We start from the raw sequence: 27,303 nt of genomic DNA, 5'->3' as shown, positions 1-27,303 counted from the left end.
GTTGCCTGCCAGCCACGGGGAAGGCATGAGCAGTTGACAGGCGCATGGCCGGATGTGGCCCGCTGCGTGGCTTTTGCCCACTCCTCCTAATGTAGCCCGTACATGCCACTGTGAGGGCACTGAGACACGCTGCGGCTGTAGTTTCAGCAGCTGGGGACAGGTACGGGTTGGGCACAAGGTAGAGTGGGACCTGGCCAGCATGCAGCACTATGCAGGGCAGGGCAAGAGGTCTGGTCAGCATTAGGGATGTATTCTACATTGTTGACAGGCCTCCCAGTCATGAACTCTATCTGCCACCCTACACAAGTGGGTTGTCTTAGTCTAGAGTGGCCTCTGCTCCCAGCGCTCTCTTGGCTGCATGGGTTCCTGTGCGCCTGCACCAGTTAGTCCTCTTCTACTGTCACGCACACTGGTATGCTCTGGCAGGTACAAACTGAAAGCTGCTCACACATCTCGTTGAAACGTTTCCCCAGGTATTTGATTGACAGTCGGTGGTTCAAACAGTGGAAGAAGTATGTGGGTTTTGACAGCTGGGACATGTACAACGTGGGCGAGCCTAACCTGTTTCCTGGACCCATTGATAACTCTGGACTCTTTGCAGGTAAAGTGCATGTAGTTAAGGTGCAATGAATATCTGGGTTTGTGCCTGGTGGCGAAGGAGAATCCAGGAGCTCTTAGCAGTTTCTAAAAGTGTGCCCTTTAGTTCTTGCAGGTCTTTTCAGTCCGATGATGTGATTCAGCTTCTCATTCTCTGCACTTACAGAAACAAAATCCACTAACCTTTCTGAGGGGCACAGTCAGTGTTCCCTATAACATTGGGAACTGGTTTCTATCCTTGGACAGGTTGAAATTTCCTATGTGCAACACCAATATTGAGGTAGTGTGTGGATGTGCACCTCTAATACAAACCAAACAGACACATATATACATATTTTAAGCAGTCCATGTGTGTAGAAGAAAATGTATTAAAACATGGGGTAGTTAACAAGGAGAAATGCTTACAATATTTAATATGAAATCAAATAAAATTAACACTATCCTTGGAATACATGTATCATCCTTTCTAGCAACTCAAGCTAGTAAACACATCTACACAGCTCAGTTTTAAGACACTAAACAAATCTGAGTCAACTAGAAATACTACATGCAAAGAGCATGACTAGTACAATATTTACTAACAGCGGAAAGGAGAGTAAAAGATACTCACTAAGGCTTATACAGTTTCTCTGGGGAATGTTTAGGATCCATTCTGTAAACAGATAAAAGTTCTCCTAGTTTGAAACTTTCACCTGGTATGTGTCACCAACTCAAAGATTCAGAGGGGTAGCCATGTTAGGCTGTAACTGAAAAAAACAACAAATGGTTCGGCAGCATTGTAGAGACTAACAAAAGTCAGACTAAAAGCCCCATAACAAATTTAACACATGGCTTTGGGGTTTGTAGGCTGATGCAGGTTTCAGAGAGCTTGCAAATAAGGCTTCATCCTACAAAAACAACTAGCATTACACCTAGTACTTGCTACTTCTGACTCATAAGAGCCAGAACTCTACCCCATAGCAAAGATCTGGCTTTAATGCAATACAGTATACTATGTATTAATGAGTAACACAGGATTTAAAGTCATTAAGATCACAGTTTTAGATATCTGCAATGCTCTTAACAGATTTTTTGGAATCTTTTTTTGTTCCTTGCCTTAAGCCATTAACACCTATGTAAGCTTTGTTTGAAATGTAATAATGCAAATGTCCTGACATACACCCTCTGCATGAAGCCTGCTTCCCCCCCCCGACAGAGGACTGCAGCAAGTGAGCCAGGGAGACCCCAACCCTCCCTCCCCCCACACACTGCCACCTCACTGCATAGATGCCAGCCCCCACCTACTCCTGTGCAGTCTGCTTCCCCTAGCCCAGGTGGGGGCTGGAATAAAATCCTGCTTCTCAAACCGACAGGCACCAGCAGTCTGTCCTGTCCTAACTCCCAACTAAAGCTCACATTATCCACACTTCCCCCATCTCACAGCACAAACTCCCTCGCCTCCACTTCACCCCAATGCTATCACCTATCCACCCCCCCTTTTTCCTCCCCTACCCCATGCAGTCAGCCCCTTATCTCCCCTTCCCAGGAGGCTTGAGAGTGCTGAGTTTCTGCCTTTCTCTCCTCCCACAGATGGGACTCTCCAAAGTCCTCTCCCATTTGACTCCACCTCAGCCAATTACTCATTCCTCCTGCTCCCTCTTCCCCCAGCCTTTTCTTCCTTCTTTACCTGCTCTGGGAGCTGCTCAGTTTTAAGCACTGAGCATCTCCTTTAGCTGCTCAGTGAGATGATGCCCCACCTCCCGCTGGTCAGCTGAGCTCCCTGCTTGCGCGGGAGCTTTGAACATCCGAGTGGAGCTCAGAAAGCAGCTGTGCGGTCATATGGCTTACAGGGAACTTGGGGCCCAGCATATCATCCAGAAGGAGCATGAAATATCAATAATGGGTTTGACCACACTTCACTCTAATGGTGATGTCGAAATAGGATTTCAGATTGAGGGCAAGTGAGAGAAGAAAGGCTGCATAACTTTGTTTCCAGCCTTCTCAAAATCTTTATCTACTGTTTCTTTACATCCTAGCCTGCAGCTATTTCCTTTCCTCTCACACACTGACATGAAATTCAGTCAGTGTCTGGAGACAGTCAAATTCTCTGTAAACACAACATGAAATAGAAAACTTTCAAAACCGGAAATGTGTGTCCAATTTGAATTTTGATAGCAGGATCAGTCAGAATGAACACCAAGCCTGGTATAGAATTCTGAAAACTCTAGGAAGTTTTCTTTTCAGACTTAGTTTGGGAAAATGAAGAAAATATGCTATCAAGTTATGTGTTCCCTAATACCAGATCCAGATTAGTGTGTCTGGTGTAAGTGATTAGGGGCTTTTGAATTCTGGCTGATCTTTGGACAGGTGATACAGTATGCTTGTTATCTTGTTCCTCTGATGTTACAAGTACTTGACCCCACAGCATATAATGTAAAATGTTCTATTTGAGCCACTCTTAATGTTGCTTTATCAATTGACTGGCATGTAGATTGCTATGGCGGGCAGCCTCCCATTAGCAAGATACACCTGGGCTCCACTGGCCTAGGAAAGTCCCTTGATTCTCTTGTGTGTTAGTGCACCAACTCTTCATAGAATAGCAATGAGGCTATCATCCTCCAAGGGACTGTAGGTTTGGAATTCTCTCTCCCTTTAAGTTCCCTGGTGGATCCTTCTGGGAGAAGCTCAATTCTAAACTTCTGAGAGTTGGTTTTTAAGTGTGAAGTATGATGTGACTCACAAACCAGTTCTCCTGGATTTGTCTTGTGGACTTACAGCAGTGCAAGAAGTTATTGAAGTGCTCAAAGAAATGAAAATACTGAAAATTAATTAAATATTCAGATGCAAACCAGTGGTAACACTGCTTCAGTTTTGCAATGCCTGCTTGGTTGTCTGTAGATGTAATTGATGAAGCGAGTTTTACCCATAAAAGTGAGAGCTCATGGTGCTATGTATTTTGTTAGTCTTGAAGGTGCTGCAGGGCTCCTCGTTGTAGTTGTAGTGTGTGAATAATTTTTGTGGTCGTGCAAATTGTAATTTTTTGCCTTATCGTTACATTAAGTTTTTTGGCAAAAAAGGTTTGTTTCTTCAGCACACAGATACTGCCTTCTCCCCATTTACTTCCAGAACATGGGACTTGAAAATGAAGGCCAATCAAAAGTTTGCCTGTGTGTGTATATTGGCTCAGTTTTTGTGCTAGAAACTTTCCACCTGTGCTCCTGTAGCGAGTTCTGTTCCCTGCTCTTTCTGGGGCCTTGGTGAGCAGGGAATGGCTGAGCAGCAGGGGATGTATAGTATGCAGTGCACCTCTAGATGCAAGCACAGACCCTCCAAAGCCTTTAGCAGTCTCTCTCCACCCCCCTCCCCATTAACAGGTTAAACCCCATTATTAGCCAACATCCAAGAGGTTAAGAACAGTTTGATTTGCATGTCTTGCCGATCTTACCTTGTAGCATGTATGGAATACGTTTAAAACATGAGCAATGACTAGTTGCTCCCACTTCTCAAGTCTCACTTTTTTCTCCCTCCTTTTTTAGATCCTGAAATACAGATCTTAAAAGAACATCTCATTGATGAGCTGGATTATGTGTTGGTTCCCACTGAAGCCTGGAATAAGCTAGTGAGCTGGTATGGCTGTGTAGATGGGCAGCAACCTATCTTAAGAAAAGTAAGTATGTGAATCTGAGACTGTTCTTCCATAATCTGCCAGGCAGTCTAGCCACCTTCCTACTCTCAGATAACGAAGGTTTGTGGGAAACCATCTATCTACATTTGTCAGATTTGTGGTGCTAGTGTGAGTTAATTCAGCATGTGAAGTTACTCTCCAGTAGTATCTGGATGGAAGGTAACCCAACATGTAGATTTGTGGGTCTGGCCGCTGATATGGCAGACATTAATCCCACTGTCACGTAGAGCTGTATGTGGATACAAGCATCTGTACCTGTAAAATGAGAGACATCCACATCTACATCTGCGGATGTGGATACCCATGGATGTAAAGTGGATATCTGCAGACTTGCATGGTTCTAGATACAAAATTTGCTTTTGCAAAAGTGAGCCATGGGTAGCTGCATCCATATCTGTGGCTGCTGATACCCGTGGATACCTGCAGTTTTGCAGAACTCTAATGATGGGTTGGAACGGTGATTCCCAACCTTTTTTATACCGTGGATTTGCAAACCCATTCACAAACTTTTGGGGCACTAGCATTTTATTTGCACATTCATTATGCAAATACTGAATATACAAGTTTTCAAAGAAAATGTTACCAGTCCACCTCTAGCAGTGTTCCACCCCACCTCCCTCCCTCTGCAGCTGCCTGTGGGACTGCGGGCTGCCGCCAGGATTCAGCCCAGCAGCGGGGGAGCAGTGGCTCCATCAGGGTTGGAGAGGCTCTGGCTTGGAGCAGTCCCCGCCCCCCTTTTCCCCCACGCGGGGTCCTGACCCACCATTCCTTTTTTCCTTTGTCTTCCTGATGCTGTGGACATGCATCTGCTCCCTGACAGCAGTTTCAACCATCACCAGCCATCCCTGCTTGAAGCTCCTCATTCCTTCATCTTCAGCAGGGATGTCGATGTCCCAGTTCTTGAGAGAGTTGTTACTGCAGACGCAGAGGAGCCGTTTTCTGGTTTGTTTAATTTATTCCAGGCATTTTGGGCACTGAGCCAACAGACCTGCTTGCTTCATTCTGTGCTCCTCTTTGTGATGCACTTACAAACAAATGGGGCAGTGCTGCCTCCACAGTTAATAATTCTGCAATTTCCCATTTGAGTTCTTTCAGAATTCTTGGGTGAATGCCATCTGGTCCCAGTGACTTGTTACTGTTACGTTTATCGATTTGTTCCCAAAGTTCTTTCAATGACACCTCAGTCTGGGACAATTCCTCAGATTTGTCACCTAAAAAGAATGGCTCAGGTTTGGGAATCTCCCCAATATCCTCAGCTGTGAAGACCAAAGCATAGAACTCATTTAGCTTCTCCGCAATGATTTCATCATCTTTGAGTGCTCCTTTAGCATCTCGATCACCCAAGGGCCCCACTGGTTGTTTAGCTGGCTTCCTGCTTCTGATGTACTTAAACATTTTACTATTACTTTTTGAGTTTTTTTGGCTAGCTGCGCCTCAAACTCCTTTTTGGCTTTTCTTACTATATTTTTACACTTAATTTGACAAAGGTTATGGCCCTTTCTATTTTCCTCACTACGATATGACTTCCACTTTTTGAAAGGTATCTTTTTCATCTGTCACTGCTTCTTTTACCTGGTTGTTTAGCCATGGTGACACTTTTTTTGTTCTTACTATGTTTTTTAATTTGGGGTATACATTTAAGTTGGACCTCTATCATGGTGTCTTAGCAAAGTTTCCATGCAGCTTGCAGAGATTTTACTTTTGTCACTGTACCTTTTAACTAACCTCCTCAGTTTTGTGTAGTTCCCTTTCTGAAATTAAATACCACAGTGTTGAGCTGCTGAGGAGTTTTTCACACCACTGGGATGTTAAATGTTATTACATTATGGTCACAATTTCCAAGTGGTCCAGTTATATTTACCATCTTGGACAAGATCCTGCACGCCTCTTAGGACTAAATCAAGAATAGCCTCTCCTCTTGAGAGTTCCAAAACCAGCTGCTCCAAGAAGCAGTCAGTTAATGTATCAAGAAATGTTATCTCTGCATCCTGTCCTGAGGTGATGGGTACCCAGTGAATATGGGGATAGTTGAAATCCCCCGCTGGTGAGTTTTTTTTAATTTTGATAGCCTCTAACCTCCCTGAGCATTTCATTGTCACTATCACTGTCATGATCAGATGGTTGATAATATAATCCCTACGGCTATATTCTTATTATTGGAACATGGAATTACTATCCATTGAGATTCTATGGAACATTTTGGCTCATTTAAGATTTTTACTTCATTTGATTCTGCATTTTCTTTCACTTGTAGTGCCACTCCCCCACCAGCACGACCTGCTGTCCTCTGATATATTTTGTACTCTGGTATGACTGTGTCCCATTGATTGTCCTCATTCCACCAAGTTTCTGTGATGCCTGTTATGTCAATATCCTCCTTTAAAACTAGGCACTCCAGTTCACCCATTTTACTATTTAGACTTCTAGCATTTGCATATCAGCACTTTAATAATTTGTCACTGTTTGTCTGTCTGCCATTTCCTGATGTCAGAATCTTTCATTTGATTGTCTCATTGATCTGAGCCATACTTCCATCCTCTTCTCCTGACTAGATCATAGAGTATCTCTGCGACTAGAACCTCCCCTAAGAGATGTCTCTGTCTGATCCATGTGCTTCTGCACACCTGTCGGCTTTCCCCCGTCCTTAGTTTAATCTGGGCATCGACCAGTTTTTGAGTCAGGAAGGAATTGCCCCTCCGGTCACGTTGGCTGGGACCTTATAGATTTTTCAGTTTGTCTCCTGCCTGGTAGGATCATCTGGACAAGTTTCACCTGATCAGATCATCTCTCTCTGAAGTCAGTGGGCTTGTCGGGGGGGGGGGGGGGGGGGGATGGGTGAAGGTTAAAGATCTTATTATGGTTAGGTGGTCAGATGAGATAATTAGATGAACTCTTCTGGATCTTAATGCTACAAATATATCCTTCCCTCCCTCCATCTGCTGCCGCCATCTTCGCCCTTCTTGTTTTCCCTCAGCTATACTTTCTCGCATTGCCTTACTTAGCCCACCCCTCTAACTCACATCTTCTCTTGCCCTCTGGCTCCTGGTCCTCCCCAGGCACTGCTGCATGCACTCTGCTAGATGATGGCTTCTCTCACTCGGAGTCGTCTTCTGAAGCCTGTTGGCAGGTTTATGGGGCTTTTCTCTTCATCCTGCCATTTCCAGGCCCTCCTTCTCTCTTTCTCAGATTCGAGTCTGAGGGTACGGCTAGACTGGGGGGGTTTTCGGAATACCGGAAGTATCCCAAGAGAACTCCACTGTGTCCAGAGAACGCATTTGCTCTTCCGGTTTTATTTTTTTGTTTTTGCAGAAGAGCAAACGCGCTCTTTCAGAAGCCCTTGTATTCCTCATTCTATGAGGAAGAAGAGGGCTTCCGAAAGAGGGTTTTTCCCAACATTTGGCCCAGTCTAGGCAGGCCAAAAGGCTGGAAAAGCCTCTTCCAACAAAAGAATTGGAAAAAGGTACGCAAAATACAGAGCGCCTTCTGTGTACTGTTTTCTCTCTCACACTCTCTCACTCTCTCTCTCTCACGCGCGCGCGCTGTCTCTACATTGGCATGCTTTTCCGGAAAAGGGATGCTAATGAGACCAGTTGGAATTGCAAATTCCGCGGGGATTTAAATATCCCCTGCGGCATTTGCATGAACATGGCTTCTGCTTTTTTCCGGCTCGGGGCTTTGCTGGAAAAAAGCGCCAGTCTAGACAGGGATCTTTCAGAAAATAAAGCCTTTTCCGGAAGATCCCTTATTCCTGATTTTTAAGTAGGAATAAGGGATCTTCCGGAAAAGGCTTTATTTTCCGAAAGATCCCATCTAGACTGGCGCTTTCCTCCAGCAAAGTCCCAAGTCGGAAAAAAGCGGCAGCCATGTTCATGCAAATGCTGCGGGGGATATTTAAATCCCCCGCGGCATTTGCAATTCTGAAGTGTCTCATTAGCATCCCTTTTCCGGAAAAGGGTGCCAATGTAGACACAACCTTGTAGTTTAGCCATACCCTGAGTAATGAGTCCTGGCTCGCCTCTAACCCTGCTCGCTGCCTTGTTCTCTTGCTGTGGAGTCTCTGGACATCTTGTGGCTATGCTGACAATGTCTGCTCCAACTGCACTCCTTTTGCCATATTGATCCAACAGATCTACTTCACTTTCCTCATGGAATCCTACATTGCCACTTCTTCATCGCTTTTTATCCACTTCCTGCTTGGGTCTCCAAAGAAAATATCTGCAAGATTTGGAATGACCTCCTCCCAATCCAATGGGTTCCAAATTTCTTTTGGGACCTCTAGCTGCTACTATAATATGAATAGTCGCTACTAAGATTCATGGGGTGCCCTGTGTACTTGTGAAACTAACACTGGCTCCACCTCTGCGACTCAGCTTCTTACATGGAAGTAACATGGCACATGGTACATAGCTGCACAGTGATGTTCACACCTGTGAAGTGTGGTTGACAGCAGAATAGGTTATTACATGTGCATTTTCACCTTTGGAAGTACTCATCCCTCATTTTGAAACCAGTTTGATAGGTTTACCTACCCGAATAGGTTTGACACTTCAGCTGCTCTTGTGCCATCATTGATTTCTCGTTTGGGGGGGATGTAGGTGGATAGGCAGGAACTTGTACTGTGTTGGAATGTAGAACTTGGAATAAAAGGAAAGATTTTGTTCCAAGGTTCTGGGAGTGGGAAATTACCCTTGCACAGAGACCAAGCACAAAAGGTAAATGGTTTTGGAATTCTCTGCATGAATCATAGGAATTGCAATATACGTTCTTTTTTTTGCAAACTTGACTAGTTGGTGCTACTACTCAGAGGCTCTAAGTTTCAAAACTTTCCCATGAGGAATGAAGGAGTAGTCCGTGTGTTACAGATGGGACAGTGGTGACAGATAAGTTAATGCCTGGATCTAGGTCACGCAACAGGTCGGGCAAGAGCTAGGATTAAACTCATGAATTCTCAGCTCTGTTTTGGAGTCCGGCCATTAGATAAACACTCCTCCCTCTCAATTTAAAACTGTAATTCACTCCGTAAGCAGCCAGTCTGGGGTGTTGTCATCTCATTGACATGGGGTGGTCAGTATGGTGCCTGCTTCACAGGCAGCCTTTTGTTTACAGGTGGTGGAGTACGGCCTGTTTGTGAAGCATTGCAAAGTGGAAGTTTACCTCCTGGAGCTGAAGCTGTGTGAAAACAGTGATCCCACCAATCTGTTGACCTGTTGTTTCAGCAAAGCAGACGCTGTTGGTAAGTAGCAATGTGATATTTGCAGCGTCCACTCCTAGAAAGGACTTCTGAAAACACAGCTTTGAATAGCAGTAGGAGCCCTTGGCCTGTCGCAGCATTTGTGTGGGGGTTGGATTGCCCCTCAGCTTCTCCTGCCTGTCTGCTCAGCATGGGGCTGGCTGCATGTCCTCCTCTGGCAGCTACTGGAACGTTTCTGGCAGACACGTGTATGTAAAAGTAAAGGGACGTTTTTCAGCTCTAAAGATGGTCACACTACTGAATTAAGACCTGTGTTTTGTGGCTGGGCATTGATAAAGTGGGGATAGATGCTTTTAATGTGTCTGTGGTCAGCTCTTAATAGATAAGCTTATAATGTTTTCTCCTGTAAAACAGCTACCATTGAGAAGGAAATGCGACAGCTGTTTAATATCCCCAGCGAGAAGGAAACTAGGTTATGGAGCAGATATATGAGTAACTCCTATGAACAGGTCAGCAATCTGGACAGCACTGTACAAGATGCAGGGCTCTATCATGGTCAGGTAAGAGTTTCAGAATTCACTAATCTTGGAACTGAAATGCCCAGTAGGCTGACACCGGGTTTTCCTTTAGCTGGTCTTTTGCAATGTTTGCTGTGCTATGTGCAGGAAGAGAATCTATCTGTAATACAACCTGGCTGTGTCTACACTGGCATGAATTTCCGGAAATGCTTAAAACGGAATACTATTCCGTTTTCAGTTTTTCCGGAAAAGGAGCGTCTACATTGGCAGGCTGCTTTTCCGGAAAAGCCCTTTTTCCAGAAAAGCGTCTGTGGCCAATATAGATGCACTTTTCCGGAAAAGAGCCCCGATCGCCATTTTCGCGATCAGGGCTTTTTTCCAGAAAAGACTACTGGGCTGTCTACACTGGCCCTTTTCCAGAACAGTGTTCGGGAATAAGGACTTATGCCCGAGCGGGAGCAGAATAGTTTTTCCGGAATAGCGTCTGATTTTGTACAGTAGAGCATCGTTGCTTTTCCGGAAATTCAAGGGCCAGTGTAGACAGCTCGCAGCTTATTCCGGAATAGCGGCTGATTTTCCGGAATAAGTGGCCCAGTGTAGACACAGCCCCTGCGTTGGAAGCGTTATTTCCATTTAATAGAAAACAAAATACATTAAACAATATTCAAAGAACATCAATTAAGAGATTTCAAGTCACTTTACAGAACATGTCAAATGCGTCTGCTTTTGCCTGCCTTACTGTCTGCCTTCCCTCTTCAGGTGCTGTTAATAGAAGTGAAGAATGAAGATGGTACATGGCCTAGGCAGTCTCTATCGACAAAGTAAGCATCCTCTCCATTCTTGTGTCTTTCATTGTCTTGCTCAACTCTACTTCCAGTGACAAGTTGCTTGATAGAGAAGCCTGTTAAAGGCTATTTTTTGGTCAATTTCTTTAAAGAAACAGGGTTAACATACCCTGGTCAACTGAATGTGGGATTATTAGAGGCAAGAATTCTTCAGTTCTAGTCTTGGCCCTGTCGCTGACTCTTTGGCCTTTGCCTACCACCTTTTTAAAGCCAATGTGAGGATTAATTAGTCCATGCTCACAACTGTAAGTGGTAAGCGTTTTTTTTAAAGATTTAAAACATGCCTGGTGCTTTGTTACTTGCATTTACAGTTGAGGTGCAAAGACTCAGGACATGTCTGCGCTTACAAAGCTGTATGAGCACAGTTGCACTGCTTAACTGCACTAATGAAGAGACCGTGCCAGTGGGAGAGAGCTCTCCGATCAGTCTGGCCAATATACCTTCCTGAGAGGCAGACATAGAGACAGACTGCCAGGGGTTAGCTTGGTGTAACTGTGTCACTCAGGGTACATCTAGACTACAGGCTTTTGTTGACAGAGGCTTTGTCGACAGATACTGTTGACAAAGCTTCTGTCGACAAAGAGCGTCTAGACTACAGTCAGTTCTGTCGACAAAGCAAGCCGCTTTGTCAACATGAGAGTGCAGATGCAAAGGACAGTGTAGATGCAATAGCACCTTCTGTTGACAGAACTCTGCTGACAAAAGGTGGTGGTCCTCGTAGAATGAGGGTTACCACAGTCGACAAAACTGATGAGTTCTGTCGATGTTGTATCGACAGAACTCAGCGGTAGTGTAGACACAGGTATACTTTTGTTGACAAAACCCTGTAGTCTAGACACACCCTCAGGGATGTTGATTTATGTGTAGTGTGGGACCAGACCTAAATGTCACTGTGCATGCATAATGAAAACACCTGTGCAGGGATGGTAAAAAACCCTCATGAGATGTCATGGTGTACTAACAGATCCCGAGTATTCTGTTCTATTCTCTGTTGAGTTCTAGCCATCTCCTGTCAAAGGATTACTAGACATGGAAAAGGTCCAGAGAAGAGCAGCCAACATGTCTGGAGTTCTGGGAGGGCTTTTGCATAAAGAGATTAAAACAAAAATCTGAGTTTAACTTCGGAGAAGAATAAGAAGGGCCTTGATACCAGTATACAGAATTATTTATTAATGCTATGGAGTGAAATTTAACATGTATTTGTATTTCTTGTGCAGTTCAAGAACAAGGCAATGTTCAGTATAATAGGAAGCCAGCAGACTTAAAGGGAATACTTTTGTACAGAACAGGTGACTTAACTGGTGCACTTGCTGCCTTGATCTTATTGAGCCCAACAGTTTTTAAAAAGACTAGGACTGCAGTTTTCAAAAGCTGATTTTTAATGGGGTCTGTACGTTTAACTGACTTATTCTTTTGAATAAGGAATCCTAGATATTTCTGTGAAACACAAAAACATCCCCATTTGAAGTTCAGAGATGAAAATTTTATAGGTAAAATAAATCCTCATGCTTGAAATAGTTTATACTATCTCTACCATCATACTCCATAGCAAAATTGGAGAAATTGGAAAGGGTACAGAGAAGAGCGACAAGAATGATTAAAGGTTTAGAGAACATGACCTATGAAGCCAGGCTTCATGAACTGGGCTTGTTTAGTTTGGAAAAAAGAAGATTAAGGGGGGACATGATAGCAGTTTTCAAATATCTAAAAGGGTGTCACAAGGAGGAAGGAGAAAATTTGTTCCTCTTGGTTTCTGAGGACAGGACAAGGAGTAATGGGCTTAAAGTGCAGCGGGGGAGGTTTAGATTGGACATTAGGAAAAACTTCCTAACTGTCAGGGTGGTCAAATATTGGAATAAATTGCCAAGGGAGGAGGTGGAATCTCCCTCTGTGGAGATATTTAAGAACAGGTTAGACAGACATCTGTCAGGGATGGTGTAGACGGAGCTTGGTCCTGCCTTGAGGGCGGGGGGCTGGACTCGATGACCTCTTGAGGTCCCTTCCAGTCCTATGATTCTATGATTCTAAAAGTCAGCCATTCTCACCGATTAGGGTGAAACATGATTAGCCCATGATTGTTTGTATTAGAGGTTTTACGTTTTCCTCTGAAGCTTGTTACTGTCTGCTGGAAAACAGTAAAAGACATAGGGGCCAACCACTGGACGGACTTGGTAGTAGAATTGCTGTGTTGGTGTCAGAGGAGCTCATTGATCAATGAGGATCAGTTTGGACTGAAAGGAGGCAAGCAGGTTCAGAGGGTTCTAGGGAAAATCAGACCTATGTCATTGTAACCTTCTTAACAATTGATCCAAAAGGAGAACGTTCAGCCCTATGACCAGTTATAGGTATGCCTTTGCATTAAGGGGTGGATACTTGATATAAGGAGCTAGCACATTTACCCAGTGTTGCTCAGGTCCCTAAGGAGGGGCTCAGAGCTGGAGATTGGGGGCATGGGGTAGGGATGTTAAAGACTAGCTGACTATCTGATAAGCAAATGCTTATTGGATAGTCCGTTAACTAGTCAATTCTTCCCCTCACCCCCTTTTGCTGCCTCTGATAGGGGGAGGAAAGGGGGGTACTTCAAAGGGGTAGCACTGCACAGTTGAGGCTGGGATCAGCTGTGCAGCGTTGCCCCTTTGAAACACCATCCCTGGCTCAGTCATGCAGCACTGCCCCTTGGCATTTCAAAGTGGCAGCACCGCACAGCTGAGCTTGGAATCAACTGTGCAGCGCTGCTGTGCGTGGAGCCCAGGGTCAGCTGGGGTGTGTCTAGACTACAGGGTTTTGTCGACAAAAGTGGACTTTTGTCGACAAAACTATACCTGCGTCTACACTACCGCTGGGTTCTGTCGACATAACATCGACAGAACCCAGCAGTTTTGTTGACGGCTGTAAACCTCATTTTACGAGGAATAACACCTTCTGTCGACAGAGTTCTGTTGACAGAAGGTGCTATTGCATCTACGCTGTCCTTTGCGTCTACACTGTTATATCAACAAAGCAGCTTGCTTTGTCGACAGAATTGAATGTAGTCTAGATGCTCTTTGTCGACAGTATCTGTTGACAAAACTTCTGTCGACAAAAGCCTTTAGTCTAGACGTACCCCTGGGGACTCCACAGCTGATCCCAGGCTCCAGTGCAGCATTTCTGCAGAACCCAGCTGGGAGTCCCCAGCTGATCCCTGGCTCTGCATGGCATTTCAAATTGGCAGTGCAGCATGGAGCCCCCGCTGGGGACTCTTGTACCTTTCAAAGCTGGCATGCTGCATGCAGCCCAGAGTCAGGGGGACTTCCAGCTGGCCCCAGGCTGCACATGGAGTTCCGCATTCCTCCTTTGAAATGTACATCGAGTAGTCGATGGAAATTCCATCAACTACTCTACTAGTAAATTAACCGTTACTTAACATCCTTAGTCTGGGGTGTTTAGGAGTCTGGATTGGGGAGTAAGGAGAGGCTCTGGGTAGGTGAATGTGAGTGTGTAGAGGGCTGCTTGCTGTCCCTGTCGGAGCAAAGTGCACAGCTCTGCTGTCCCCTGCACTTCCCAGCCAGATGAGGAAGGCAGTACACTGAATTTCCCCCTCACTTCTTGATGAAGGGCAAGAGCCAGCAATGTGTCCATATGAATGTGGGTAGAGGGAACTTCAGCCCCCATCCCTAAAGGGCTCCCCACAGGGAATGCCCATGTGTAGACAGTGTGCAGTATTTAATGGAGGGATTGGAAAATACAATTTCTTTTTTTACCATGCAAGTATTTTAAATAAAGTGAGCACTGTCCAGGTTCTAATTGAACTCAGTGTGTTTGTAATTGTAACCCCTCCCCCCAAATGTTTAAACAGTGGTGTCTGTTTAACAGTTCAGTTAATCACTGGACAGTCCTAGTTCTTTCATGTGTCAGCAGCCTGATTCCATTCTGATGTAGGTGGAGTTCATCTCTGTGTGGGCTGCCTTTTGCTCAGGTGTTCTAAGGTGCCTAATAAACGTCTTCCTCCCTCTCCCTTCTGTGCACCATCTTCTCAACTATATATTGAGACTCCGCACTTCCTTCTGTCTTGCTGGACCTGTGCATAGAACTGGAAGCATTTTAGAGGAAACTGTCTACCTAGCCGTCTGAATCTCTCTTCCAGGACTCTTCCTTACCTCTGCTTACATCACTGATACCAAATGTACCATAACCCACAGACTCCCTCTGCAGCACTCACTGGAAGTCCATCTCCCTGTCTTACAATACCTACCACTTTGCACCCACCACTTTGAATCAAAAAAAGTACAAAAAGTTAAATCAAAACATTTAGTTATAGCTGCAACGAGCAGTCCTGTGGCACCTCAGAGACCAACAAATAGGCTCTGAATTCTGCAGGCTGCTCGTGGGATACCTGCATATGCCACTTAGCCACAAGGCAGGTAGTAGCAGGCTGTACATTGCCCAATAATTTGGGTGGCACCTACCCTACTTGCTCGGCTGCAGTCTCCTGCCTGCATAGCTAGTGGGTTTTAATGAGAGGTCTTGTTTTGGTGGGCTCTTGTTTGAGGGAAAAGGTTTTGTTATTTTAGAGGATTCAGTTTCTTACTGTACCAGGCTGTTTAGAGCCTGCTTCACACTCAGGCCAAACTTCCTTGTGTTTATGCCACCTGGGTCCTCTTCTTGCGCTTGCCTCTCTTTTGATGCCTTAGAGCAGCAGTTCCCAACCTTTTCCAGACGGGGACCCATATTGACAATTCAGGAAGACTTGGTGAGCCAAGGCAATTCAAAAACTTGGGGGAGGCAGTGCTAACGAGCTATTTTTGTGCCTGAGGCAAGAATATAAAATAGTGCCCCCTCCTGTTTATATATTCGTAGTACAGGCAGTCCCCGGGTTACGTATAAGATAGGGACTGTAGGTTTGTTCTTAAGTTGAATTTGTATGCAAGTCGGAACTGGTACATATTGTAGGGGAAACTCTAGCCAAACATTTCTCCAGAGCTCAGTTTTATTCTCCCACACCTCACTTCCCTCAGTCCTTTATTCTCAAGCTGAGGTGTCTGCTGAGAAAAGCCGCTCCGCGTCTCCCTGGTCTGCTGGGGGGGGAGGGCGCTAGCTTTGCGTCTCCCTGGTCTGCTGGGGGGAAGCAGCTAGTGCGGGGTTGCCTCACCCCGTTTGTAAGTAGGGATCCGATGTAAGTCGGATCCATGTAACCCGGGAACTGCCTGTAGTTATTTCATAGAAAAACTGAAAACACGTCGTTAATAAAATAAACTGCACTTCTCTGAGTTGTGTGGGGGAAAGACGCTGCTCCCTCCATCTTCAACCCCACACTCAGAGGCTGGAGGGGCTGGGAGTCTCAGTCAGCGGGCTGGGAGGCACACTCACTCGGGCTGGAAGGGCGGGGAATCAGTCACACTCAGGGGTTGGGAGTCAGGCCCTGGGGAGCACACTCGGCCTGGGAGTCTCACAGGTGTTACAAAAATATTAGAAACATAATACACATTATTCAAGGAAAAAAAAGTAAAATGTATTTTACCAAACAGTATCACCTGAACTTAAATTAATGGAATGGTTGAGCTTGTGTTTGCTTTGCTATCTGTTGTATCCTCGGAATTGTTGTGGCGAGTGCGCATCAAAGATCATGTTCCACATTTTATTTTGATATTTTAAATTGTATGCAAATGTGAGAAGCTTGATTCACGGTGTCTTTGGAAATGGAAGTAAAATTCTCAAAATAACTTCTGACAAAAGTGGGTAGTCTGCTCTGCATCTGATCCAGAACTGATTATCTGGCATGGTTGAGAACTCTGCTTTTATATTATTGCTGTTGATCATATTGATAGATTGTTCCTGGGTGCCTTCAGGTACATCTCAAACATCCGCACTGAAAGGATTTGTTGTAAGAGCACAGAACTTTTCATCTGTATCTAGAAAATATCAGAGTAGCTCATCACTTAAATGTCTCATTCTCCTGTATCGACAATCGCAAATTGTCAATAATATTAATGTCATTTCTGCTTTGAGAGGGGTTGCAAGGGTTGGAAACATATCTTTTTTATATCAATTTTCAAAATCCATAATTGGAATTTCATTTTGAAGGATTTAATTTTCTCCGATAATTGTAGAATTTGGTCCTTGAAGTGACACATTTAAATCATTTAGTAGGTCAAATGTCGGCTAAGTATGCTATTTTATACACATTCTTGTTTTCTCTAAACAAATATTCAAACTGTTTTGTTCTGTGACCTACAAAATGAACTTAAAACATTTTTTTAACTCAAACACCTGATTTAGAACTTTGCCTTCTTCAACTGTGAAACAATAATACTTCATGCAAAGAACCTAGTTCCAAACAAAGGCTTTTAAATATGCAAGTTCTGAGTGCGCTGGACTTAATAAAATTCGCAGCTTTAATTAACGTCATTAAGAACCTGGTTCAAAGGAATAGGTAAAGTTTTAGTTGCTAGTATTTACCAATGGATGAAACAGTGAGTTCCAGTTACTTTTGGAGAAGCATTTTTAACCAGGGTTCGGAATCCAGACTTGCAACCAAGCATAGCAGAGCCCCATCTGTGCAAATGCCCCACAAGTATTTCCATTCTATGGAATGTTCTTCAAAGAAAATATTCAAGCTATTGAACACATCTTGTGCAGTGGTTGTAGTTTCCAATGGTTTGCAGAACAAAACTTCTTTTTACATATTCATTTTTAATATACCGCACATACACCATCAGTTGCACAAGTTTACACACATCAGTTGTCTTATCTAGCTGCATACTGAATAATTCTCCGGGAGAATTTTTAATTTCTTTGACTTGAGATTTGATGTCGTTAGACATGTCAGTAATTCTATGCTTCATTGTGTTATTGGACATGGACAAAGGTTGCAGGTATTTCAAAGCATCTGCACTTACCAAAAGGCGGACAATCTACTTGGTAAAGGGAACTAGATCCTCGGCTATGGCATGCGCTTTCTTAGCTTTCGCAATTTTCAATGCTACAACGTATGAGGCTTCTATGGCAGCTAACTTTTGTTGCTGGTAAGACCCACCAACATCGTCAGCATTTCTTGACACCACCTGCTTTTTATTTAAAAAAAAATCCACATCTCTGCTCTTAACTTGAGGGTGTTTAGTATTTAAATGACATTGCAATTTACTTGGTTTCAGTGATTCATTGGAAAGAACTTCCATGTATATGACACTCTACGGCCTTTCCACTCCTGCTGTAATTATCGACGTAAATCCATACTTGATGTATTTGTCAACATTCTTTTTGCTGAAGTTATTTTTTTTCAAATAAAGGGCAAAATGAAATTTACAGTTCCCTGCTGTATTAATAACAAACACATGCACACAGTAAGATTGCTGCTTTACTAACAAAAGCACTTACTTGCATTATGATTGTGCAACGCGATAAGTCTGAGATGGCATATATTACCGGCTGTTGTTTACACCAGGGCTACTCAACTTGGGAAGCCACAGGGGCCACAATGATACCCACAGCACATGCCGATGGCTGCGTATATGCAAATATATGCAGATCACAACATTTACTAAAATTGCCCCTCTCCTTCCCCAGAGTCAGGTACCCCAGCCCACTGCTTTATCCCAATGCACCCACCCCTCCCTCAGAGCCAGGCACCTTCCAGCCCTCCTGCTGCAACCCAATTCCCCCCAAACACAGTCCCAACGCCTGCCCTAGCAGCGTCCCCAGAACAATCCCAGCGCTTGCCCCCGGCCTGCAGAGCACATTCCCAGCCTCTTCCCCAGGCTCCGCCACAAGGCCTGAGTTCCCTCCCCGCCCAGGCCCGGCACGCAGAGCTCACCCCCACGGAGGCAGCCCCGGGGCGGCTGCAGAGAAGACCACTCCCCACTGGGCACCATCCGTGTGTTGACTAGCCCTGATTTCCACAGTGCCCAATGCTGCAGTTAATTTGTCAGCTGCAAGAAACCCAGCTGGGGCAGCCACAGGGACCCTGGCCAGGGTGACTGGAAACCTCTCAGCCAGACCCCCAGACACCTGGCCCCCTACCCTCACCTACCTGAGCTGGATGCTGCTGCTTCTCTGGGTTCCCTAGCTCACCTCCAGGGACATTTCCCTACTCTGCTCTGAGTCACTGAAATGGGATTGAATTCAGTTGATCGGTTTAATTGCCTGAAGGTTGTTAAACCAATTAAGTTGAGTACCACTTCAGGTGAATGGCTCCTTAAGACTAAGCCAGCTGCAGAGCCCACCTTTTCAAATGTGTGAATGGCTCCTTAAGAGACTCTTGGTGGGGACCCATAGGTTGGGAAACCCTGCCTTAATGACCCGGTATTCCACACTGGTGGTTTGGAAATGCAGGTATTGCCAGGAGCGTGTAAATTCTCCATCTGAAGTGACCTTTATTTTAGAGCGCTGGAGTCTGGGGGTTACAAAATGTGGTGGCGTTGTTTCTGCTTCTCTCCTCTCTCCCAGATCATGCACTGCAACTAGCAGAAATTGTACTGCTGCTTCAGCATCATCACTAAGTTCTTGCTCCTCAGTGTCTGCCTCTTCTGCCATTGCAAATGGTGATAGCAGTAATTCCTATGGACTGACCAGCTCCAGCCTTGGTGGGGGGTAAGACCAGGAATGCTTTCCTTTCCCCACTCCTCCTCCCTCTGACCGGTATGTCCTCGCTGTTACCCCAGATACTTGTCCTTTCAGACACTTGTTGAGGGGAACGCTTGCTCCACTCTAGCCCACTGCATGGAAAACTAGCCATTTAGTCTCTTTTGGGTGTGCTGTGTCCCATTCTGTGGCTGCGATAGCCACGTTGCCAGGCAGAGACCATGAAACTTTCATCAGCTGTGCACGGTAGCAGCTGCCCCGCGTATGTCTGTGCAGCATAATAAAGGGCTGGAGAAAAAGCGTGACACCGTACTAGCGGTAAAGGACGAAAGAAAAGCAGCTGGAATGGAGAGGAGCTGCATCATTTCAGGAAACATCTGACTTGCCAGAAATCAGGGAGAAATGCGATGTCACAACTAACATGCAGGAGCAGCAATAAGAGGGAATAGCATTTGCTGTGAATTGTGGAGTTTGCCGCGATGAGTGAAACGTGGACTCATGACTAGATTAAAAACAATGTGTTTTCTTCCAGAGTCTCCAGCGCTTCCTACAACTCTTACAGCTGCATGGAGTCCCCTTCCCAGTCACAGCCTGGCATCTGTGGTCTCAGTAACCTGGGAAACACCTGCTTCATGAACTCTGCATTGCAGGTAAAGGGCTGAAAAGAGTCCCCTCTATGCCTTACCCCCATGGATTCATTACACACCTGTTAAGCACTCTCCACTAGCACCCCCAAGGTGCATTAGGCACTGTAGAGGCCTGTTAGAAGTCCATTAGCTGTCCTGAAGAGTGTCCAGGTGGCAGACAGGTAAGAGGTGCCAAGGGGCAGGGATTCAAGATAAGTTTTTGTTTTTAAAACCCATCAGTTTTATTTTTGACAATAGTCCCACCCACTTCATTGTCAGGTAAAACGTGCGTGATTCCCCGTGTTCAGCAGCTGCGTTCCCTCTCTGCACCTGGACCCCATGCCGCAGGCACACACAGCAGGCAGGCAAGGTGCTCCCAAAAAGCCTCCCTTCCCTGTTAAGGCTGATTCCTAGGGTCACTGGATCACAGCAGGTGTCTCAGCATCAGGAAGGAGGAGCAGCTAGGAGGAGGGGAAGACCAGCTACAGCTAATCTTAAGAGTCACTGGAGGGGCCAGAGCTAGGGGTTAGAATCATAGAATAGAATCATAGAATAATAGGACTGGAAGGGACCTCGAGAGGTCATCGAGTCCAGCCCCCCGCCCTCAAGGCAGGACCAAGTCTACACCATCCCTGACAGATGTCTCTCTAACCTGTTCTTAAATATCTCCAGAGAGGGAGATTCCACCACCTCCCTTGGCAATTTATTCCAATATTTGACCACCCTGACAGTTAGGAATTTTTTCCTAATGTCCAATCTAAATCTCCCCTGCTGCACTTTAAGCCCATTACTCCTTGTCCTGTCCTCAGAAACCAAGAGGAACAAATTTTCGCCTTCCTCCTTGTGACACCCTTTTAGATATTTGAAAACCGCTATCATGTCCCCCCTTAATCTTCTTTTTTCCAAACTAAACAAGCCCAGTTCATGAAGCCTGGCTTCATAGGTCATGTTCTCTAGACCTTTAATCATTCTTGTCGCTCTTCTCTGTACCCTTTCCAATTTCTCCACATCTTTCTTGAAATGTGGCGCCCAGAACTGGACACAGTACTCCAGCTGAGGCCTAACTAGTGCAGAGTAGAGCGGCAGAATGACTTCACGAGTTTTGCTTACAACACACCTGTTGATACAACCTAGAATCATATTTGCTTTTTTTGCAGCAGCATCACACTGTTGACTCATATTCAACTTGTGGTCCACTATGACCCCTAGATCCCTTTCTGCCATGCTCCTTCCTAGACAGTCGCTTCCCATCTTGTATGTATGGAACTGATTGTTCCTTCCTAAGTGGAGCACTTTGCATTTCTCTTTATTAAACCTCATCCTGTTTACCTCTGACCATTTCTCTAACTTGCTAAGGTCATTTTGAATTATGTCCCTATCCTCCAAAGAAGTTGCAACCCCACCAAGTTTGGTATCATCTGCAAACTTAATAAGCGTACTCTCTATCCCAATATCTACATCATTGATGAAGATATTGAACAGTACGGGTCCCAAAACAGACCCTTGCGGAACTCCACTTGTTATCCCTTTCCAGCAGGATTTAGAACCGTTAACAACAACTCTCTGACTACGGTTATCCAGCCAATTATGCACCCACCTTATCGTGGCCCTATCTAAGTTATATTTGCCTAGTTTAGCAATAAGAATATCATGCGAGACCGTATCAAATGCCTTACTAAAGTCTAGGGATTGGCCTCCTCCCCCTCACCCCCACCCCCTCTGGTTGTTTTGCAGGGACCAGGAGTCACTGTACTGCTCCTGCCTCTAGTGCTTACACTGCTGTGCTACAGGAGATGCTACCCGTTCCTCTTGGACCTCAGCACAAGCCAGGAAATTACTATGTCTAGTAATAGATGGGGCGGGGAGAAAGGTGTCACATGGGGTCTAGTTCATATTCTCACTGTGGACAGTTACCATCAGATAATCGCTCAGGCCTCATTTCCAGCTTTGGGAGGTCAGTGGGGGAGAACCCCTCGAACAGACTTGCTCGTGACACCACGCGGTGCCGTCTAGACCGAGGCTAGCGCTGCTGCTATTAGGTGCTCCCAGAGCCATGTGCTAGTGGGGGGATCGGAGAGGAGGTGGGGAAATTGTGTATCAGAAAGTAACTCTAGATTAACCTGTGAGTAATGTGGCCCTTCAGTGCACAGCTTCAGTTCATCTCTGCTTAGCACAGTCCTGCTAGAGTCCCCTTTCAAATGCTGGCAAGAGACATTTGAACATTGTGAACTCTTTAATGTGGCCTTTGTCTGAATCACATTGCTGAAATAAGAGACTTTCTGTTTCACTGGATTGTGAGAGCTGTAAACTCCAAACTTTCATTGTTCCTTTCAACAGCTTTGTTCTGTCTGCTTTCACACAAGCTTGCAGAAGGGTGTTGTCACTTCACAGGGGCGGATGTGAAGTTTGGACTGCTGGATTCCTTCCTTCTCAAAGGGGTTTGCTGGCTTAGACAATGACATGCGCTTTGAAAATGTGTTTTATTTCAGTGTTTGAGCAACACCCCACCTCTGACGGAGTATTTCCTGGAAGATCGATATGAGGCGGAAATAAATCATGACAATCCTCTGGGGATGAGAGGGGAAATTGCAGAGGCGTATGCAGGACTCATTAAGCAGATGTGGTCTGGGAGACACTCTCACGTGGCACCACGTATGTTCAAGGTGAGTAGGCACGCTCAGGGACGATGGGCATGAGAGCAGCATTCTATGGGAAGTTGGAATGTCTTCCCATTGGTTTTGCTGTCACACGCGCGCTAATGGCAAATGGCTTTTCTACATCTTCCACGGGGTGCTGGAGCAAATGGGTAAAGCACATTGTAACCTGCCCAGCCTGGGGTAGCCAAAGTTGAAGTGACTTGGCAATAAAGTTGCTGCACTGTGAACAGAAATGCAGATTCTCATTTGATAAACGATTATACAAGAGCTCTGCAGGGTACCAAGTGTTGGTCTTAGAGCGGTCTAGGGCAGCGTTTCCCAAACTATGGGCAAAAAAATACCCGGCCTCAGTGTGGCTACCGGGAGGGGAGCGGGGCAGGCTGGGAGGAGATGTGGAGGGGTGGGACTGGCCACCGGGCAGCAGGGCTATCTGGCGGAGATTGGGGGGTGGGCTGGGAGGAGGTGTGGGGGGGTGGGACTGGCCAGCGGAAGCAGGGCTGGACGGGGGGCGGGGACAGAGCTGGCCAGGGGAGATCGGGAGAACCAGCTGCCGGAAGCAGGGCTAAACGGGGGCAGCAGGGCTAGTCAGGAGAGATGGGGAGGAGATGCGGGGGAGAATCGGCTTGCTGGGCGGGGGTCAGGGGCAGCGGGGCTGGTCGGGGGCAAGCGGGGCTGGCCGGGAGAGATCAGTGGGTGCGGGGGGGGAATCGGCCTTCGGAAGCAGGGCTGGACGGGGGAGATCGGGAGGAGAAGCGGTGGGGCGGGGGGAGGGGGGAGTACGCATCGGGAAGCGGGACTGACCCGGCATGAGTGATTCCAGCCCTGGGGATTCCATTCATTTTTCATTCTTTTTTATATGCGTTTATATTTTTGGGCTACAAAAAAACAGCACTGAAAAAAACCGGGTTCCAACTAAAGTAAAAAGTTTGGGAAACCCTGGTCTAGCCAGCTTTCTATCCATCTTACAGTCCATTTATCCAGTCTCCCTTAACTTGCTGGCAAGAATATTGTGGGTGGCCATATCAAAAGCTTTGCTAAAGCTGGCACTGGGGGCTTTGGGAGGACCAGAAACAACTTATCTGAACATTTATCATTTGCTTAATGAATATGCAAATATACAAAGGAATGTTACCGGTCCTCCAAAAGCTTGTGAATGGATTTACTTGTCCCAGTGTCAAAAAGTTTGGGAACCCCTGGTCTAGGGCAGTGGATCCGTATCCTCTGAAAGGTTGGACCCCTTCCAATCTGACAATTTTACGGACCCTCAAACAATATCACTGTGCCTGCAGCCTGCATGTCACTCAGCCCACGCTGCTTCCTGAACGGTGTCCCTCAGCCCCGTGCTGGCAGCCAGCCAGTCCCTCGGCCCGCTGAGGAAGCTGCATGGGCTGAGCTGAGACCCCCGTGCCGGCAGCCAGGCAGTCCCTCTGCTTGCGTTGCTTGCCGAGGCGCGGAAGTGAAGGGAGTGCTGGCTGCAAGAGTCTCCAAGCAGATCCCCCTACGCTACCACTGCACACCCCAAGGATCCACAGACCACAGGTGGGGAACCCCATGTCTAGGGAACTGCAGACTAGTGAGCCTTTTGTCTCTGCTAGGTGAACTTGAAAATGTACAAGGGAACACAGTGTGATATGGGCTGGGGATGTTCTGTTTAGATTAATGGGCTAATCGAATAGTCTGTGCAAGGGCACCTCTGCCTTTAAGTGTAGCAACAGCCCTGGGGCGAGGCACTTCCTTCCTGCTAATGTTATTTTACCCTTTATTTGAAGCCCCACCAGCCCTACAATAGTCTTCGTGGAGGATGGGTCCATGCAGAGAGCACAGAGTCACCGGAGGGCTCAAGCAGCACTCTGCTGGCCCCGGGCTGCAGGCAGCGTTTCAAAGTGGCAGCTCCGTGTGGTGCTGCTGCTTTGAAATGCTGCGTGCAGCCCAGCCAGCTGGGACCCCGGGCTGCACACGGCATTCCAAAGCAGCAGACCTCAGGGTCTGGCCCTGGGCTCCACACGGCTCAGCCTCTTTGAAGCGCCCCCCCCTCCCCTTGCTGCCTCTTTCTTATAGTGACTAGGTGACACGGGTGTTTAGTCATTCACATCCCTAATACATGCATAGAACGGCCAGACCAAAGATCCCTCTCTCTGTGTCCTGTCTGCCCACAGCGGCCAATGCCAGGCCAATGAACAGAGCAGGGAATCATCACGTGATCCATCCCCTTCCTAGCTTCAGGAGAACAGAGGCCGGGGACACCGTCCCTACCCTGGCTAACAGCCACTGCTGGACCTAACTGCCAGGAAAGACTGTTGTACGGTTAAACAACAAGGAGTCCTGTGGCACCTTATAGACTAACAGATTTATTGGAGCAGAAGCTTTCGTGAGCAAAGACGAAATGGGCCTCTGCCCACAAAAGCTCATGCTCCAATAAATCTGTTAGTCTATAAGGTGCCACAGGACTCCTTGTTGTTTATGCAGGTTCAGGCTAACACGGCCACCCCTCTGATACTGTAGGATTGGGGGTGTTTCAAAATGTTCTCAAGCAAAAAAAGTTTTGTTCCTTTGGAGTCCAGAGGGTGAAGTAACGTTAGAAAGATGTAAGTGCCTCACCCACCTAGTCTTTTTATTGAGCTAACTAGCTTGTTTGTGTCACCATCTGACGTTAGTCCAGTAAAGCTCTGGCCTCACCCGCTTCGCCGATGTTCTGTCCCGGGACCAGCACTGGAAACAGTAGTTAGGAGAATGTTGCCATTATCCCAGAAACAAACATTTACCCAGTTAAGATTAAGCATTAGAAATATCCACCGATGTCGAAGTATGGGAACGCAGTGACCGCACCAAAACAACCTGAGCAATATTAGCCTTGATTAACTTCTTAACTGTGGAGTATGTGCCACTTTCGACACGCGGCAAAGGGTTTGCTTTGGAGTGTGAACTTGAATGTGGGGTGTGTTGCTGTTGAAGGTGGTAACTTAAGCCTTGTGGAATGGTGGAGTCTGCTGTTGGCAGCGGTGTGGGTGATGTTTCCTACCGTTCTTGCCAATTTCCCTTTCCAGATTTTGGTGGTGAGACGTATTCTGAAGCAATCTTGACTGTCAGCAAATGAAGTCTGTGTGTGTGTGGTTTTTAAAAGAGTTAAGTTTTTACATTAAGGGGTGATGGGGATTCCGTAGTGGATGTTTAAGAGTTTTAATATGGGCTCTTTTATAGCTGAAATAGAACAAATGAAACATTGCACATCCGGGGGGGCTGGTGAACTGGACAGTCCAGATTGCACCATCCATCACACATGCCTTTGCTAAATGAGTTTAAAATCTGGCCAGGAAACCTGCGCTGACAGCCTTGTTATGTTGCCTTCTGCTTCATTGTTAGTGCTAAATACAGCAGCTTCTTGGTGCTGCATTCCACCCAAGCCAGGACATGATTTTCTTTTTTCACTTTTGCACATCCATGCGGCTATTCTGACCAGTTTGTCCTGTTTTGTTTCTAGGTCCAGGTTGGCCGTTTTGCCCCTCAATTCTCAGGGTACCAGCAGCAAGATTCTCAGGAGCTCTTGGCATTCCTCCTGGATGGCTTGCACGAGGACTTGAACCGTGTGAAGAAGAAGCCCTACTTGGAGCTCAAGGATGCCAATGGCAGGCCTGATTCGGTACAGTGCTTAGAATTATGCCCTATGCTCAACTGGAGGCCTCGAGCTGCATTTAAATAGCACAGATTATCTGCGTTAAATGGCTGTCCAAAGCCAGGAAGATGACAGTGAAAGCTGTAAACGTGCTTACGTTACTGTTTGCACATTGGCATTACAGTGGCCTTGCAATATCCAGCTTGCGTTTCACTTCCACTTCCACAAGACTTTATGTGGCTCTACTCCCTGCAGCCTTCGCTGGTGATGCATGGGCAATTGGGGTCCCTTGGGTTTGTTCCTTGGACCAAGCTCCCCAAATCTCCAGTTCTGTCTCCCTGACAGAGGCCCCTCTTCTGCTTGGGCCTCCCTGTGTGTCTAGGTGTTTGCATGGCCCCTGACCGTGGTACCAGAACCTGCATGTGCATGTACCCTCACAGCATCCTGGCAGGGAGGGAAGCACCATTCACTTGATAAATGAGGGAGTGAGGCACTGAGTGATGTGACTTACACCTAGAGGACTCAATCGAGAGTGTCCACAGTTGTGCAGAGGAAGAACAGGCGCTTTGGAAAGCTCTAGGAGTCACCTACCTAGTTAGTGTCCACGCAGCGATGGGAATTCAGGGCTCTATATCTCACAGTAGAGTACTGCGAGGGAACAGTGGGAAGGAAGGAGAGTTCTCTTCTTTAACAATGTGAACTACTTCTTCCTGTCCCAGATACATCCCGTGCTGTGGAATCAGTCCTTAGTCTTAGACTGGGAATTGCCTAGCACGGGCCTTTAGAATATATTGCTGAGGGGGTGGTGGAGAGAGAAACGCTGCCAGAGGAATTTCCTTTATCTGAAAAATCAAGATCCTTGGAATGCTTGAAGTCTCAGTAGAGGTAGATTGTGAGCAGAATGCAACTAATGAAATCCGAGGGGGAATGGTAAATTGCATTATCCCATATCTCTGCAGTTTATCACTCGACTGTCATTCCATGTGGGAGGTTGGAGCGCAGAATTGAGCACATTACATTTCTGTGTTGTGTACACATG

General features: G+C 46.2%; 1 protein-coding gene across 2 annotated transcripts in view; it reads left to right on the top strand.

Annotated features, from left to right (window-relative positions):
- The window catches only part of USP4 (ubiquitin specific peptidase 4), a 58,645-nt gene that overhangs the window by 6,181 nt on the left and 25,161 nt on the right, over positions 1-27,303 (top strand). The window contains exons 2-10 of one of the 2 annotated variants that reach the window (XM_075939614.2): positions 474-601; positions 4,113-4,243; positions 9,368-9,494; positions 9,867-10,012; positions 10,730-10,791; positions 19,237-19,380; positions 19,904-20,021; positions 22,487-22,660; positions 26,133-26,291. In XM_075939614.2, the coding sequence (XP_075795729.2) occupies positions 474-601; positions 4,113-4,243; positions 9,368-9,494; positions 9,867-10,012; positions 10,730-10,791; positions 19,237-19,380; positions 19,904-20,021; positions 22,487-22,660; positions 26,133-26,291 (1,189 nt within the window). The remainder of the gene's footprint in view (positions 1-473; positions 602-4,112; positions 4,244-9,367; positions 9,495-9,866; positions 10,013-10,729; positions 10,792-19,236; positions 19,381-19,903; positions 20,022-22,486; positions 22,661-26,132; positions 26,292-27,303) is intronic. The other variant, XM_075939613.2, reaches the window with a different exon arrangement.

Source organism: Pelodiscus sinensis, chromosome 11, assembly GCF_052426305.1.
Source record: "Pelodiscus sinensis isolate ZL-2025 chromosome 11, ASM5242630v1, whole genome shotgun sequence".
Taxonomy (NCBI): domain Eukaryota; kingdom Metazoa; phylum Chordata; order Testudines; family Trionychidae; genus Pelodiscus; species Pelodiscus sinensis.
Note: the sequence above shows the minus strand (reverse complement) of the source record. Positions and strands in the feature narration are given on the sequence as shown.